Genomic DNA, 18,571 nt, shown 5'->3' with positions numbered 1-18,571 from the left:
AACCACTGACATATTTGAGTTGTTCAGTTGGTTAGTTGCCAGTTTGACTCTACACTCTAGGGGCTGACATTGGCCACGACGACATCACTGGCCTAAGCCAAAAGTTCCCCAGAGTTAACAGAAAGTCTGACCATGGAGTGGGTGGGAAGCACCTCCCTGGTCAGGGCGCTGTGGGGCCCCTCAGTTCGCCAGCCTTTGGGTGGCTTGGCCCTTTCCCGAGTAGGGGATTTGCAGCTGGGGCAGGGGCTTCTCTGTGTTCTAGGGTCCTCCGGTGGGAGTGAGAACCGCAAGGAGCGATGATGAGAAGCCTCGCCCCAACGCCCACCGGCCCTTGATCCCGCCCTGCCTCCTCCGTGGCTTCCGGGGCTGGTCCAGCGCACCCCAGTCCTGTCCTAGGGCGCGCCGCGAGCAGGGTCCATGGCTGCACTGGGCGGCTGCAGGATACGCTGGGCTCTCCTGGGCGCGCGGGCGCTGGGCCGTGGCCTCTGCCCACCGGGGGCCAGGGCCAAAGCCGCGCTGCCCGCCGCCCTGCCCGCCGCCAGTGCGGCCGCTGCTCGCGGGACCAGGCCTGGCGACCGGCAGCTGCGGAGCCCCGAAGAGCTGCGGGGCCCCGGGCAGCTGCGCTACTTGTTCCAGCTGCTGGTACAAGGCTACGCGCTGAACTTGCACACTCTGCAGGTACCCGGGGACAAGGGCCGGGGATAGGGCGAGTTCTGGGACACGGAGCGTTGGGGGGAAGAAAGTGGGGGACACGGGCAGCGAACTCGGGACCTTCTGGATCCCATTCACAAGCATTACAGATCTCTAGAGAGACTGTGCAAAGTGCACGAAGAGCCCTTCAAACGGAAATGATGGAGAGGTAGACTTAGGACAAAAGCTGGGCGAGGAGGAAGCAGTAAGGACAACAGCAGTGTATACGCTTCCAGATGTTATGTAACCACTGCTTACTGCCACGCTGAGAGTGGCCGAGACTTCTCCCAAGTGAAAGTCAGGATCATGAAGCATTTCATAGCTATTTGCTGGGTAAATTTCCCCCAGGGGATGGGGGGGGGAAATGTTCTCACTTTTTAAGGAGGGAAAGCAAAATCATACATGTTAAAGAAGACACGAGTGTGTGTGTGTGTGTGTGTGTGTTTAAATTCCAGCAGGAAAGGTTTTCCAGTGGAATCCCTATATTGCACAGAGATGAACAACCCATCACCCAAGTCCAAGACCAAAAGGAAAACCCAAACTCAGCGTTGAGTCGATTCCCGTGCATACTGCCCCCTAGCGGTTCAGGCTGCAGTTTCTGCACAGCCGATCCCCAGGGCCAGGCCCGGGCTGAGCAGCTGTTGGGTTTGAATTGTCCCGCCTTTTGGTTATCTTCAGGGCGCTTATCCACTGCGCCACCAGGGCTCCCGCCTCTGTGTATCAATCACAATGCTAACCTGTTGCTGTCATGTCGATATTGACTCAGAGTGCCCTTATAGAACAGGTTAGAACTAGCCCATGGTGTTTCAAGGCTGTACGTCTTTGCAGACGCAGACTGCCACATTTGTCCTGTGCAGTGGCTGATGGTTCCGAATCACTGAGCTTTGAGTTAGCCCACCTTCGCATTAATCCACTGCATCGCCAGAGCTCCTTGAGCATTGTTATTGTTGTTGTTTATACTGTCGAGTCGGAACCGACCCATAGCTGGCCCTCCAGCGGGTTTTCAGAGGCAGTTAATCACACGAGAGGAGATTGCCTATCCTTCTCCCACGGAGCAGCTGGTGGTGGCTTCGAATCATGTGCCTTCGGGATTGCAGCGCAGTTTCTTGCCACTAGGCCACCAGAGCTCATTAAAGAACAGAAATCGGTAAACCCAATGTGCACTAAAGTTGGATAAATTGGTGACCTCGAAGGACACTCACCGAAGGAGTCTGGGAGATCTGCCTTCCTAATAAGGAGGCTTGGTGTCATGGTGCCTGATGTGTTGGGCTGCTACACAAAACGTCAGTGGTTTGAATCCTCCAGCAATTCCACGGGAGAAAGATGCAGAGTGCTCCTGTTGGAAAGTCGAGCCTTGGAAACCCACTGGAGGTTGGCACAGCTGGAAGTGACTGGAGAGTGTTGAGGGCCAGGACTGAGCAGCTGCTGACTGAGGCTGAGCAGCCCTTGGGCGTGTGTATATGTGTGTGTGTGCGCGCATGCACGTGTGCCACTGCTCAGGCTGTGGAGTGTATAGCTTGCACAAGAGAGGGCTGGGGGTCAAGCGCTCGGACTGGGCAATCTCAAGAATTAAGAAACGAGAAACAGATCTGAGTCACCCGCTGCCTAGTGGGGAGTTGGAGACAAAGAAGAAAAGGACCCAGGTGCCAGAAGTCAACAGGACTTTGAACAGGTAACAGTGCGCCCAAATGTGATTAAGGGCAACCAGAGTCTTTGTAGGTCCAACGCCTCTCAGGCCAGAAACTAGAGCTTTTAAAACATCTGTTGGCCAGATTTATCCTCCAGAAATGTGAGCCCGAGAGCTGCCCTCTAATGAGGCTGAGGATTTCCCAGCCTTTCTTAGGAGAGATTTGCTGGGAGATTTTGTTCAGGATAATCTCAGGTGCAGCAACTAGCAGAGACATTTGAGAGGGCTCTAGGAGGAGGAGGAGTCTGAGGCCAGAGGAAGCCTGGAACATATGACCTCTTAAAGAGGCAATGGGAACTAAATTAACCCTTTCATGACCTGTGAGAAACATAGCACCCAACAACATTTTCCTCACTCAGGTTTCTTGAGAAGCTGCCCATTCCAGTTATAGTTCATGCTGCTTCCTGGCAAGGACCTGTATAACTATGCGAACCTGAAGAAACGAGCCTCCTCTCCTCCATCCTGCCATCGGAGTCTATGTGGGATGTCTTGTGTCCCACATAGCTGTATTGGAAGTTTGTAGTACCTAGAAACACTCGCCTTCATTTCACCATTACTGAAAATGCGCTTAACTATGGGGTGGTGGTGGTGGTGGTGGGAAAGTCAAAGCAGAAGGTAATTTGATCCTGGAGAGGTTCAATATCTGTGTGAGGAACGTTGAAATGGCAAAGATTCTGTTATGTATGTGGCACATTTGAAAAGGAAAAGATGAAATCAGGGACTAATATTTGCACATTTGCCCCTACCTTCACCTCACCTCCTTGCCCACCAGCCAGCACTCGCTACCTCTTGTACTTGCGTCACAGATCATGGACCACGTGAACTCCAGCCTTTCCAGAGGAGATTCTCCAGCTTGATCCCTGTATGGGACTGATGTGAATTATTAAAGGTCACAGTGTCCTCCATGTGTATTGTATCGGTAAGATGTGTGTGGCTGCCCCTCACACTCGCTTAAACGATAAAGCACAGGACTGGAAAGCCCTTGCCCTCAGGGTAATATTGTGCTAGAAATTCTTGACACCAGTGCGGCTCCCCAAGAAAACCCCCTACACTTTGCAGTGGGGTTGCTTCTGACTGATAATGACTGTATGGGACAGAGCAAGATTGCCTCACGGGGTTTCCAAGGCTGTGAATTCTTGTCACATCATTCTCTCACAGAGCAACTGGGAGATTCAAACTACTAACCACTTTGTTAGCAGCCAAGCTCTTTGACCACTGCACCAACAGCGCTCCTCACTATAGATAGCTTCATTTTCCTATAGCTCTCTTGGTGCTGCTCCCTTGCAGTTGTTGTTGTGACACCAGGACAGCTGCTGGCAGCTCTCCTCTGAGACCACACAGCTCTCCATCTCTTTCTCCAAGGCCTGGGCAAAAGTCTTGGGCTTCCCTGTGGTTCAGTCAGCTGGAGTCATTTCTCTGCTCCAGACCCAGTTGCTGTGCTTGAAAGACTGACATGCCTGACCAGCTTGGCCTGGGGCCAAAACAGTTTTAGGTGGCTAAATCAGTATGTGCCCAGCTGTTAACCTAGACCTTGATGATCTGAACCTATCCAGCAGTATGAAAGTGTAGAATAAGAGGCCTAAGAGCAGCGATATCAGTCTGGAAACTAAGGTATGCCTGATCAAGGCCATAGTCTTCACAATTACTTGCTGTGCATCAGAAAGCTGGACAATAACTAGGCATGATAGAAGGAGAATTGATGCCTTTGAGCTGTGGTGCTGGAGAAGAGTATTGAATATACCATGGATTGCTAAGAAAACAAACAGGTTTGTTCTAGAGAGGGTGAAACCAGGCTGCTGCTTGCAGGCAAGGATTCTGAAGCTCCCGCTGACATACTTTGGACATGTTGCAAGGAGGGGGATGCCGTGTTTGGGAGGGTGGAGGGACAGTGTAAGAGATGGATTGATTCAGTGACTGGGGTCATGGGAGTAGGTGTGTCAGAGACAATAAAATTGGCACAGGATAGAGCAGGGATCAGAGCTATTGTACACAGGGTTGCTATAAGTCGCAAGCAACTTGATAGCACATAACAGCAGCAACAATTTGTTCCATAAAGACTCTAGTCAAGAAAGCCCTACGGAGCAGTTCTGCTCTTTAATACGTGGGTTCATCATGACCCAGAACTGACTAGACATAATCATCAGCAGCAAACTGATCATAGTGGCCAAGAAGCAGGGCGTTCTCAAATGAGCGTAGATCCATGAGGTGGTGGTCGTGTGCCGTTGAGTTGGAAACACCCATAGTTGCCCCTCCAGTGTGTGTGCAGAACCTGTGAGTCATAGCGGAGGGCAGTCAGGCATTGCCCGTCCTTCTACTTAGGAGCAGATGGTGGATTCTAACCACCTGCCTTTGGATTGGCAGAGACATTCCTTCTCCATTAGGCCACCAGACTCACCCCTAAAGCCCCTTGAAGTGGGATCCCTCCCATTCAAACCACATGGCCACCTCAAAAGGGGAAGGAGGAGAATGGATACAAGGGAAACTCACCACTGTATCCCCTGCAGCCTAAGTTGTCAAAAATAGTATCATCGCATGAAGAAATGAAAACGGCTTAGAGGATTGCAGGATTTACGAAGGAAAGAAACGTGGGGATTGGTGCCTGTAAACGTGCACTTCTCCTTAAGTGCCAGCTTTCTCTTTCCCAATACAGCAATACTGAAAGAGCTGCAAAAAGGAAATGTGAAGAAATGGTTAATTTAGACTAAACTGATATCTTTAAAAGATGTCAACGGTGGGAACGACGAGATAAGGCTCGGTGGTTCTTTCTGTGCCTGACAGTAATGTTGAGTTGTATCTATGTCCTTCCCTCAGCACCAGACACCGTCCTGGACACAAGGGAGGTTCTTAGTAACATTTGATAAATGAATAAATGCCATGTACCAGGTAAAAGGGAGTGAATGGTACCAAAGAGTGGATACAGCTGGTTGCAAGCTTTTGTGAGACGCCAGACTTCTTGATCTGAGTTACATAGTATGAAGAGGACATGGAGATTCTCAGCTTTTTAAGTTCAGAAATGAAATTTTGCCTGTGGACTTGGCATGGGCTGGCTATTGGAAACTGACCCACACTGGGGAAGCCAACAAATATCCGTGTATTTACTAGAATGCCTTTGTATTTATTGGAGGCCAAACCTCCGTCACATACAGCAACCTCTTTTCCTAGTTGTTTTTTTGCTGCGTAACAGACTCTCAAATTATAGGGCATAAACCAACATTTTATTATGAGCTCCGGTGACTTAGTGGTCGAGACGTGCTGACAAGCCAAAGGCAGTCACAGTTCACCAGCTGCTCTGTGGGAGGGAGATGGGCGGCCTCCTCCCATGCAATGCACACCTCTGCAAACCCTTTCACGAGTCGGCTATGAGTCAGTTCTGATTTGACTGTCCTCCTCCACCACCACCACCACCACCACCTGATGTGCTTGAGTTTGCAGGACTGGAAGGTCTTACCTCTTCTTCAGGCTGGACCAGCGTTTTACCTGGCATCATTCAGATGGTTGAGAGGAGATGGCTGGGATGGCTCAGGTAGGGCTTCGGTCTGGCTTTTGACGGCCCCTTGGTATGTCACTCCTGTTAGGGCTCAGTTGGCCTCGGTGGCTTCTAGCATTGCATGCTCGGTGCCTGGAGCAGTTTGGATAGACCATTGGATCTTTTTCTGTGTGACTTCTGTGGACTTCCTCACAGCATAGTAGTCTCAAGATAGACTTCTTAACATGGTTCTGGCTCCCACAGAAGAAATACTCTGAGACATAGGAAGTAGAAGCCACCAGTTGCTCAAGCCTTGGACTTGGTAATGTAGTGTATTATGTATCGAACTGCTGAAAAAAGATCAATGGTTCAAATTCCCCAACAACTCTGTGGGACAAAGAGCAGCAGTCTTTCCCCATAATGATATGACGCTGGAAACCCAATGAAGAGTTGCCGTAATTGTAGTTAACTTGACAGCAGTGGGTAATACCGGGAAACTGGCCTAGCTTCAGCTTCCTTCCCATGATAGTCTCCTTGTAAAAACAGTCACGGAGCCTGTCTCCGTTCTAGAGGAGAAGACATAGGTCCTCGCCTGTTCAGCTAGCGTGTGCCAAAGAATTTGGGCCCATCTGTAACTACCATATCCTCTTTCTTCTAGTATACCAGACCCTTGGGGACAAAACAGTGACTACATTAGGACTATTGGCATGCAAAAATTAAAGGAGTAGAGTTACATGGAAAGAAATTTCATCTAGATCTTCGAGAAACCTGCTTGAATGCTCTTCTTGTCTGTGACATTCAGTGTCTTTCTTCCGATAATGGAACAGTCATAACTCATTGCCATCAAGGCGGAACAGACTCATTGTTGACCCTCTGGTGGGTTTTCAGAGGCTGTAAATCACATGAGTCATGAGTGAGAAATCAGGCCAGATTCTTACTTTGGGCTCTCTTCTTTCAGTTTTTGAGAGGACTGTCGCTATTTTGCTGGCACATTCTTTCTTCTGTTTGCTAATACCATTGATTAGATGGGATTTCTTCTCCCACACTTAGGTTACCTTTGAACCATCCCCAGATCCTCCTCCAGTTACCTTGCCGGGGCTTGGATATTTTTCAGTCTCACTTGGCAGACATTTACGTGGTATTCATTACACAAGGCGATGGCAGAATTTAGTGCCCTGACTTTAAGCCTCAGGGACAGGAAACTTGACACTACTCTTCATTAAGGCCAAAAAGTATGTGAATCATGTTAACTCAGCAGTTGCATTGCCAGACTTTATTTTATATATAAGCAAAAGTCATTTTAGAGAGATTTAAAAGTACTTACAATAGTATTATTTATGTTTGGGAAGAACCTTGTTATTAAGGAGCATCATGCCCGTTGGGAGTAGATTCTGAGCCACTCGGGTGATGGCAGAGAATTCCTCCATAGCATTTTACTGCTGCTGTTCATTGTGATTTGAATAAAGTTTACGAAGCAAATTGGTTTCCCATCCCGGCACGGCTTTCTATGTCCAGTCTTTATGGAAGTACATCACTATGTCTTTTCTCCTGCGGAATCAGCAATGAGTCCAAACTGTCACCTTTTGGTTACGCCAAGCACGTCACTTCTGCAACCCCAGGGCTCCTTTTGGGAAAGACTGTTGTGTTAGATGCTGTCAAGTTGTTTCTGAGTCGAGACCCTAGTTACAGCTGAACTGTCTGCACCAGCTCCATCCTCAGAATTCTTGCTACGTTCGAGCCCTCTGTTACTACCGCTGTGTCAGTCTGTCTTATCAAGGATCTTCCTTTTTGGCCTAATGCTGAAGAGTTGCACTGTAAACTCTGAGGTAGGCAGTTTGAATCCATCAAAAAAAAAAGATGAAAGATGAGCTGTCTACTCCAAATGAGACTTAAACCTGCTGAAAACTCACCAAGGGGTTTTTGACACTATATCAAAAATAAGTGCCATGGAGTCTAGTCATTTTCACTTTTAAGAAGCCTTCTGGATGCCCTTCTTCCCTAACAAATGTGCTTGTTCTTCTGGCAGTCCATTCTGTTCTTGGTGCCCTACACGAGGGGATCTTTTAAAGAAGATTTGGTCTGTTTGTACAGTAGAGTTGTATGTTGTTGCTGCAGTTATTAGTCAACATCGAGCCGATTCTGGCGCACGGTGACCACCTGCATACAGTGTCACACTCTTCCATAGGACTTCTAAGACTGGGACCTTTTGAAAGCAAATCAGAAGCCCTTGATCCTGAGACACCCTGGGTGGGCTTAAACAGCCAACCTTTTGGTTACCACCGTAGTTCATCCCTCACAGATCTGTATGTACTGATGTGAACTGATGGCCAAGACAGAGGAAGGAAGAAAGGGGCCAAATAATTGTGGTGTATCATTAAGTTGGAACTGATCCATAGCTAACTCTACAGTGGGTTTTCAGGGGCTGTGATTCACATGGGAGGAGATTGCCCATCTTCCTCCCATGGAGCCGCTGTGGATTTGAACCACATGCTTCTGGGTGGACAGTGCAACTGCTTAACATTAAGCCACCAGAGCTCCCAATGTGGGCAATATAATATTAGTACACATATAGCACACATTAGCATGCATATAATGTCTCTGGGAGGATGTATAAGAAACTGTTCAAAACAGTTGCCTCTGTGTAGATTATTTTAGGGTCTGGAAGTGATTGTTAAAAGGAAGGCTTTGTTTTTATTTCATATACTTATTACTGTTGATAATTTTAGGGAGCTCTGGTGGTGTAGTCTACAGGAAGAAGTGCCCCAACTCTAAGGAAACTCTGCTAGTTCTACCTACAGTGGCCGGAGAGAGAGATGAGAAATCTCCTCTCGTACAATTCACAGCTTCAGAAACCCACTGGAGGGCCACCTGTGTGTTGGTTCTGGTAGCAGTGAGTTTGAATTTTTTGAGTTTTTATAATTTAAAAAAAAAACCCAACACACCAATAGCAAATGCATTGAGAATAGGGGAAGAAAAAAGGTGACTGACCATATCTCTTCTTGTCCAATTTGCTATTTAAGATATTTTAACATTCTTCCCTATTATGGTAGTCCTCTTTGGCTCAAAGTCCTTATTTTTGATGTCTCCCTCCGCATCTGTAACCTCTTTTCAGCTCTGAATCCCTTATTATTAGACTTCTTGTTTTACTTTAGTCTGTAGGTGAAGGTGTGTTCGGCTCACTGAAATTTGCTGCATTGGTGTGTATGTAGTGGTGGAAGGGGTGGGGTGGGGGTGGTGATGGGAAAAACTGTGTGCCTGGCTTCCTGAAGACCTTTCTTTCTTTCTCTTCCTTCCCAACCCAGGGTCTTTCTGAGGGCCTCCCAGGCCAGTGTGCCTTGGATCAGTCTTGAATCATTCCATTGTTTGCAGAGTCAGCTGGGAATTCTTACTGTTCAGATATCTGGTACATATCCTTGTCATTGATGCCAGTTCTTTCCTTCCTGCTTAAAAACCAGGCCTTTTTCTAATTATTAAAGTGAGTCAAGGTTGTACAAGTGCGCACAATGTGGGAATTTCTTCTGTAGCTTTGCTTATGAAAACAAAAATTTAGAAACATATTAAGTAGCCATCAGTAGTACACACAGCACTCTGTCATTTGTTGTGGTGTACTACTGAGTCCAAATGGACCCTCCAGAAGGTTTTCTAAGACTGAACATTGCACTGGAGGAAAGCTTTCTCCGTCAGAGCAGCTGGTGGATTTGAACCGAGTGCCTTAGCACCACTTCTTATCACCAGGGCACTGGATGGACCACAGTTATAATGAATGCGTACAACTTTCATGTATCGATATGAAACAGAGTGATATGGACAGTAGAGAAAACCATTTCTCTAAGTTAAAAGTCATGCAAAAATGGATGCAAAAAATATGCAGTGGAATCCCTAGGTGGTACAGATGGTCAAGTGCTAGTTAACTAAGAGGTTGGCAGTTCAAATCCGTTCAGAGTTTTCTGGTGGTCTACTTCCAAAAGGTTGTTGCTTTTGAGAACTTTCAGGAGCATAGTTCTACTCTGTAACAGGAGGTCACGTGAACTGGAGTAAATGCCACAAGAATCTCCTTAAAAAGATAGGTAGTAAAACTATATAAGCATTGACGGCTAAGATGGCCATCAAATGCAGGGTAGAGGTTGCTCTGGGGAAATGGGCAAAGAAGTGGACTTGGTATCTGAAATGTTTTCATTTAGTAAAACAAAAATTAAAACACACACACATATGACAAATATTAACATTTCTTAATTTTGGAGTCGAGTGTGTGCATGTTGGTGATGTTATTTTCTGTCATTTTCCATGTGAAAATATTAATAATGAAACCCACAAGTCGTCCTACCCATCGTGAGTCCCTCTGGCTTGCAGTGATCTTGGAGAGTCAAGGCCAGGTGGGGCAAGAGGAGCTGGGAATGCTGTTAATTGGTTAACACCTCCTGCCACTTGGGAATGTGAATTCCGCAGGTAGGAGGGGCTTGGGGCTAAACTCCTACCGACACTTTGACAGCACTGGAACTTGGCCAACCCAGCTGGACCCCTCTGCACCTCTGACCGCCTCTGGACCTTCTCTTTGACCTCTGTGAGCATAGATGAAAGAATCGCCTCTACCTGAGGTCACATTTCTCCTTTCATGCAGCTGTGGCTGCGAACCTTCAGGGCAGATTTTGTTGACCCTGGCAAAGTAGCTCTCGGGGTTTCTAAGTTGATTTTGGTTTACTGCCCTGTTGTTGTGCTTTGTCTTGTGCATGTGAGCTTCCCTCTCCATTAAAAAAAAAAGAGAATTCAACTACTAGCTGATCCCAAAGGAGCATTGTGGCTAGCTTCTATATGCATGGTTGATAAGCCAAGGCAGCCCCTGGTTGCTGTTACTCAAATTGTAGGTGTACTGTCTGCACGGCAAGCAATTGGGATGTGTGCTCTGACTTGGTGTGCCTCAGAAATTCAACACTCAGAGTACTGTAATGCGACTGGTTGAGAAGCTCCTTTGGGGTTGCAGCCAGACTTCTATTCTGCAGATCCTTTCTGAGGGTTGTGGGGGGGGAGACTTTATCAGAACTAAGGAGGCAATAACATTGTCTTATGATAGCCTCCCTGGGGAACTAGTAAGTGGGAGGGAGGTGGTTTTGGAACAGCTTTGTTTTATTCCCCCCATTCTCGTGTGTTCTGAGTAGATCACAAGATGTTCTGCCAAGGTTCATAAAACAGCAGTTCAAGCCTTTGCCTTGGTGCGTACGTAGAAGGTCAGTTAGGCACTAGGGCCTAGGCATTCCTCCACAGGCCTACTCCCTGACCTCTCACCTATCCAGTTAACAATTCTCAAGACATCAACAACCTCATCAAATAACTGAGTAACTACTTAGGGTTATATTAAATCCATAATGAATATCTCGATAGCATCAGAGAAGAGTGGTCCCAGCCATGACTCCCTGTTGGTTGATGAATTCTGTATCACAGGATAAACGTGGTTTGAGATAGATAATAAATAGAAAAGGAGTTTATAAAGGACGGGCCTCATCAGCCCCTCATCTTCACCTTAGCTTTTTAGTTGGGATCCTGGAGCAGTTTATTTTGTACAGAATGTTCTGAATTCCTGTGGGCCAGCAGAATAAAGCTAAATCCTCACGGGGGGGAGGGGGGGGCAGAAGAAAGAGGCCGGGCCTTTCTGAAGTCCATGGAGGTAGAGAGATTTCTATGTGTTGTTAGATTCCAATTCTTCATCGACCAGTGGTCAAGTGGAAAATGATGGAGGCAGTTTGGGTTAAATGGGCCAGAAGCCCTCAGATGCCCTGATCCCTCCTTCGACCCCTGACCCACTGTAGTCATCTCTTTGTGTCCCAAAGCCAGCGTTGGCCCTCACTTTTCACAATTATCAGGGTGACCAGTCCTGTTAGGGACATTGTACCTCCGCAAAGTATGTGTTATAAACCCGAACCCCTGTACCTGTGTATATCGTCCTACTTAATAATAGAGTTTCTTTCGTATGTAAATGAGGTTGTGCTGGTGTAAGGCGTGCTTTAAACCAATTAGATAGAAAATACAGAAAGAGGAGGAGGAGATTAGACGCAGAAAGCAAGAAGCACAAATGGGAAAAGATTGATACCTCATGGATTCTGCCGAGGAACCAAGACAGAGGAGCTGGAAGAGAAAAGATTTTCCCCCAGGATGGAAAGAGATGCTTCCCTCAGAAGCTGGCACTCGGATTTCAGACTTCTAGCCTCCTAATCCGTGAGAAAATACATCTCTGTTTGTTGAAGCCACCCCCTTGTGGTATTTCTGCTGTAACAGCACTAGGTAATTAGGGAAGCACCTGCACCAGTCACTTCACATCTTCCCCAGGTGTAACCTGCTCTTGCATCCTGGCTGGTCCCCACATGGCTCACTAGTCCCTTCCTTCTAAATTACACCATCTCTGTCATTTCCCATGCACCAAGCCTGGCCAGTGTTTACATGTTCTCGCTCCCTCCTTGTTAATGGCATCAGCGAGGTGTTCATGGCTAGAATGTCTCGGAGCGTGGGGTTGATCACTGGGTCATGGAATGATTTCTTTTTTTTTTTCTCTCCTCCTCCCACAGAACTAGCATAGTTTCTTTCTGTACTGGCCAAGGAACCAAGCTTCTAAGCCATCTCAAATGTTTGCCCAAACCTGTCTCTAATTTCACTCCTTCGTTGCTCCTTGTAAGAGTGGAGGGAGCTCTGACGGTGCTGGCTCGAGGGAGCTGCCTTCTCTGGAGTTTGAATCCACCAATGGCTCTGCCTGGGGAAAAAGATGAGTAATCTCCTCCCGGGTGATTTGTGGTCTCAGAAACCCTCTGGAGAACCAGCTATGAATCGGTTCTGAGTGGGTTGTAAGAGTGGACTTCAGTAGACCGCCGAATAACTGAGTCCTTTTGATTACCAAGGAGTATTTTGTCTGTGGTCACAACTTATGGCCCTTGGAAAGCTGTTTTGCTTTCTTGGTGACAGAGGAGTGAAGAACACTGTAGAATACTTTTCTTAACTCTATGGGATTCTTTCCTTTTATCCTTAACCCTAACCACCAATACAGCCCATCAGAAATTGCAGGGACAATGGTCTATGACTACTTGTTTTTGTCACAGACATATTGGTAACCAGATCCTACCAGGTTCCTGTTCTGTACTTGGCTGGTTGACATTGTGATGTCATCAACTTCTGGGAGGAGACCTTAAAACCCTTGTTTAGTCAGGAATAGATTGGTAAAGCCCCTGGTACTATGACTTTGTTTTCAGTGCCACTCTCATATGGTATATTGAGTTGACTAGGCCGCCTTAGGGAATTCTAGTGGCCTAGTGGTAAGAAGCTGTGCTGCAATCCTGAAGGTATGGGGTTCAAATCGACCAGCTGTTCCTTGGGACAAAGATGGGCAATCTCCTCCTATGCGTTTAACTGCCTCTGAAAACCCACTGGAGGGTCAGCTATGAGTCAGTTTTGACTTGCTAGAATGCAACAACAAACAACAAGAAGGCTGACTTAACAAGTGGGTGTTACTGGTGACTTATTTGGGAGGGTGGAAGAACAGCGCAGGAGAGGAAGACCCTCTATGAGGTGGATTGATTCAGTGACTGCAGTAATTAGGGTGGGGGTGTTGGAGACAGTGAAATTAGCACAGGACAGAGTTTAGGGCTGTTGTACATATGGTCACTATGAGTCACAGGCAACTCGATGGCTAATAATAACAACAACATTTGCCTTTTAATGTTACACACGTTTGCCCTCATTTGAAATGATTGTCAGCCCTACTCACAACAAATTCACCTTTACTTGCTACACATGCAGCTTTTTAATAATGGAAAAGTCTTTGAGCCTTTCCTTCCACTAAAGTGAGGCTAAGTGAGAATTGTATACACCTGTTTTGATTTACCTACAAATTCAACTTAAAGACTAGAGAAAAGAGCAAGGGCCACGTGGGGATGGCCACATCTGATCTCTAACAACTTCACAAAAGCGGAACAGTCCTGTCAACTGCATCAACAACATAAAATTAATTCCCATGAGGTCAGACATGTCCCCCATAATCTCATACCTCTTTCTACTCCTCTCAACACCAATCTCACTGCTTCACTGGATCCCAAAGCTGATGCATTAGAACGCAGACCATACAGAACCATGTTGGGGAACTCAAAAGGTTATCATTCAGGTCAGTAGCAGAATACATTCAGGACAGTTTCTGAAATGTGCTCATAGGCACCTCACATAGCCTTGAACCTCTCAGGTTAAGGCCAGTGTTCCACAGTTCTCAGGCCTGCCAATATTGGCTCGTCCCAGTACCACCCCAAATTGCACAACAAGCTTGGGCAAAAGCTCTTAGCTTAGTTCTGGTTCTGTGTGTGGGGAGCATCAGCCCCAAGGTCCACAATGTCTCATGTGAGGTTCTCCACTGTGGCTGCTATGGCTTTGCTTTGGTCCTGAAGGATGAGTTGCATTCTCTTCTTTGCTCGTGGTGAAGTTTCTTCTGCTCCCGGATCTGCCCAATTTAATGGCAAGACTAGCCAATCCCCTTGTGGACTGGTGAGACTAACCAATCCTCTTGTGGAAAGGATCATATTTTCCATTTGCATATTCCCGTCCATCTATCTGGACAATGACTAGGGATGATGGAAGGAGATGCCTTTGAGCTGTGGTGTTGGGGAAGAGTATTGAATATACCATGGACTGCAATGAGTATGAACCAATTCATCCTGTTGTTGTTGTTGTTATGTGCCATGGAGTTGCTTGCGACTCATAGAGATCCTATGTACAAGAGCCCTAAATGCTGTTCTATCCTCTGTCAACCTCACCATCTCAAACACACTTATTCCTACCACTCCAGTCTTCCTCTCCTGCGCCGTCCCTCCACTCTCCCAAACATGATGTCCCTCTCCAAGGAACAGTCCCTCCTTGCAACACGCCCAAAGTATGTCAGATGTCAGACGAAGCTTCAGAATCCTTGACTCCCAAGGAGCATTCTGGCTTCACCCTCTCCAGGACAAATCTGTTTGTTCTCCTAGCAGTCCATGATATATTCAACACTCTTCTCCAGCACCACAGCTCAAAGACATCAATTATCTTTCTGTTATGCCTACTCACTGTCCAACTCTCTGATGCATAGCACATAATTGCGAAGACTATAGCCCTCATCAGGCGCACCTTAGTCTCCAGTCTGATATCGTTGCTCTTCAGTACTCTTGAGAGGTCCTTCACAGCTGACTTTCCCAATGCAATTCATCTCCTGATTTACTGGCTGCTGTTACCAAGAGTGTTGACTGTGGAGCCAAGTAAACTAAAACGGTTTCACTTTCTCAATCTCTTCACCATCCATACTGATGCTGCCAATTGGCCCAATGGTGAGAATCTTTGTTTTCTTGCTGTTGAGCTTCAGTCCATATAGGAGGCTGTAGTCCTTGATCTTCTGCAGCAAGCGCTTCAGGTCCTTCTCAATTTCGGCAAGCAGGGTTGTGTCATCTGCGTAACGCAGGTTGTTGATGATTCTTCCACCAATCCTGATGCCACATTCCTCTTCGTATAGCCCAGTGTCTCGGATGATCGGTTCTGCATACAGATTGAAAAGGTATGGAGACAAAATACATCCCTGACGAACCCCCTTCTTGACTTTGAACCATCCAGTGTCTCCCTGCTCTATTCTGACGACTGCCTCTTGGTCCAAGTATAGGTTTTGCATTAGCACGATCAAATGTTCTGGGATTCCCATTCTTCTCAGAGTCAGCCATAGCTCCTGGAGAGGGTTAAATCAGACTGCTTCTTGGAGGCAAGGATTCTGAAGCTTCATCTGACATACTTTGGACATGTTGCAAGGAGGGACCCAGTCCTTAGAGAGGGATGTCATGCTTGGGAGGGTGTAGGGACAACGCAGGAGAGGAAGACCCTCGATGAGGTGGATTGATTCAGTGACTGGGGTAGTGAGGGTAGGTGTGTTGGAAACAGTGAGATGGGCACTGGATAGAGCAGGGTTTAGGGTTATTGTACACAGGGTTGCTATGAGTTGCAGGCAACTTAATGGCACATAAGAACAACAAACTTTACAAAGACATACCTGGGAATGGACTTCACTTGTAAGCCAGGGTCTGCCTATACTACAGACTGACTTGTTTACAATAGAAATTTGTTCTCACAGTTTTGGAGTCTAGAAATTTATCACCAGGGCATCACCTGCGATGATTCTGTCTAAGGGCCTGAGGGAGAATCTCTTCTCCTTAAAGCTAGCATTCCTTGACTTGGTGCTGTATTACTTCACTCTCCCTCGTCACGTGACAGCTTGCCTGTTTGCTTATATGTCCGTTTCTTTCTGTAAGGAATCCAGTCATACTGGAATAGAGAAATACTCCAGTATTATCTCATATTGGCTTAACAGTTCCAAAAACACAATTTCCAAATAAGGTCACTTATCATGGGTACCAGGAAGTTAGGACTTGAACAAATATTTCGGGGAGATACAGAATTTGCCTGCGAGAAGGATTCCGGGTTGTGGGCCCACCTTCTTTGTTTCACGAAACTGCCTGGCAGGCGGGCCCTGAGTCTTGTTGGGGTTTACCAGGCACTCCTGTTGTTAGGCAGCCAAGACCACTAAGAAAGACTTTTTAAGTTCATTGTATTAGTTTGTTAGTGCTGCTGTAACAGACATACCACAATTAGGTGGCTTTAAAGAACAACAGTTTTTTTCTTCATAGTTATGGGGGCTGAAAGTCCAAATCAGGGTCTTAGCTGTGTCTGTTCCTTCTGTGGGCCTTTCTCCTAGTTTCTAATGACTCCCAGCTTTCTTTAGAATTGTTGGCATTTCCTGGTTTCAAGATGATTCTTCCATGGTGCCTATCCCCCTCCTCTGTGGAGGAGACAGTTCTAGAATCCTCTGTGTCTATTCTGTTCTTTGATTAGACACTACTTAGAAATTAGTAGGTTTAGGACGCAGGCCACTCAGATATGACGTCATTAACATCACAAAAGAAGACCCTTTTTCTAAACCAGTCATATTGGCCTAGTCCCTTCACCACATTTTGACAAATGTGAGATGTTATTATGGAATGAAAACTTTGAACAGAAGAGAAATTCTTGTAAGATTTATGGATATTCACAATGAAAAAATTGTAACCTGTTTCATTCTTTTTTTTTTAAATTTTAAAATCATTTATTGTAAGATAATTTACAAATATCTTGCTGTCTTCAGTAATTTGAACAATGGACCAACAATCTTTCTGACAAGGACAGCATTAAGCATAATGAAATGAGCTGGCTTAACTTTTCTTCTTTACCTCTTGTCTGAGGATGACACTTGATTTTCATTAATCCAGAGCTGCAGCACCAGAGATGATTTCAGTCAGCTCCTTTGTGATGACAGCTTGGCGGGTATGGTTGAATGTCAAAGTCAGTTTGTCGATCATCTCAGAGGCATTCTTGCTGGCATTGTCCATAGCTGTCATCCTGGCACTTTGTTCACTAGTGGTGGACTCCTTCAGAGAGTAGTAGATGATGTTTGCCATACTGTATTCTTGGTAATTTTGTAGCACATCAGCATCAATATCATCATAGATACTCATGCTTTCAGCACTTGCAATTGTATTAAGGGAAAATATGGGCTTTTCATCAGTCTTATAGGAGATGACAGACCTGAATCGATTAAAGATGATAAATCCTTCATCAAATTCATAGCCAGAATTCAGCAATTCAAGAGCAATAACTGATGCATCTCCAAAAGTAGGAGGCTTCCTTCCCACTTCTTTAAGTGTTACCAGAAATTGGTCCGAATGAGTCCTATGCAAGATGCCCCTGATTTTATCTCCAATCCCAACAATCATAACTTCTTTTCCAGCTGCTGTAAGCTCGGCCACCTCACTTTTTATCTGTTTTGCAACCGAGGAATGAATAGCACCACAAAGCCCTCGATCTGAGGATACACCAATAATGAGGTGTTTCTTCTTGTTTTCAGGAACCTTAATATCATCTTTCTCATAGAGTGCTAGAGATCCGACTCCATATACTCGAGCTGGTTTCAGCTCCCTCTCTGCTTGGGCATATTTTGCTGCTGCTACCATTTTCATAGACTTGGTAATTTTCTGAATGTTTTTGATTGACTTCGGTTGCCTGGTAATATCTTTCAAAGTTGCCGTATTTCGAACTTGGGTCCATTGTGGCTGCACAGCCCAGACCGAGACAACGAGGTTTGCCCGAGAAAACATGATGGTGCCAGCCTTGCTGAAGGTCGGGCCAACCTGTTTCATTCTGAGTGCACATTTATCTAACATCTTCCAGGACTCAGTTCACAGGCCTTTGTTCACAGAATCACTGCCATCTTTTCTTCTCTTCACTGCAAGTTCTTGCTCCACATGCTATTAGACAATTTTTTAAAGATAGAAAGAAACACAGCTTACTTATTCAAAACAACAACTTACTGTGATTTTGGTGAATGTTTACGCAGCAGTTGGGGTCTCATTCTACATTTTCTGTACAAGCTGTTCAGTAGTGTTGGTACCATTCTTCACACTGTAGGAACTTCCTCATTATTGTCACTTATTGTTCCAACCTCTTTAATCATATTTTTCTGCCCCCTTACATTCTCATCTTTAAGTAATGGTTGGCTCTCTGAACTCTTACGGTTGATTTTTTTTTTTTAAGGAACTCTTTATTGTCCATGGGGAGCGCTGACAGAGAACACAGTTGTTGTTTTTTTTTTTAATTTAGGTTGTTTATTTTTCATTTCAATGAACATCTACAGAGATTTTGGAATTCCATTCATTCAT

General features: G+C 46.0%; 1 protein-coding gene and 1 pseudogene across 1 annotated transcript in view; one reads left to right on the top strand and one right to left on the bottom strand.

Annotated features, from left to right (window-relative positions):
- The first annotated feature begins 417 nt into the window (after positions 1-417).
- Positions 418-18,571, top strand: part of LOC102844228 (sterol 26-hydroxylase, mitochondrial-like) — a 52,088-nt gene continuing 33,934 nt past the window's right edge. Inside the window, exon 1 of the mRNA XM_006891890.1 lies at positions 418-678. Within this exon, the coding sequence (XP_006891952.1) occupies positions 418-678 (261 nt within the window). The remainder of the gene's footprint in view (positions 679-18,571) is intronic.
- Positions 17,117-18,010, bottom strand: LOC102843825 (annotated as a pseudogene).

This window comes from Elephantulus edwardii, unplaced genomic scaffold, assembly GCF_000299155.1.
Source record: "Elephantulus edwardii isolate Elephantulus edwardi_28Jun2011 unplaced genomic scaffold, EleEdw1.0 scaffold00106, whole genome shotgun sequence".
Taxonomy (NCBI): Eukaryota; Metazoa; Chordata; class Mammalia; order Macroscelidea; family Macroscelididae; genus Elephantulus; species Elephantulus edwardii.
The sequence above is the reverse complement of the archived record's forward strand: the minus strand, read 5'-3'. Positions and strand labels throughout refer to the sequence as shown.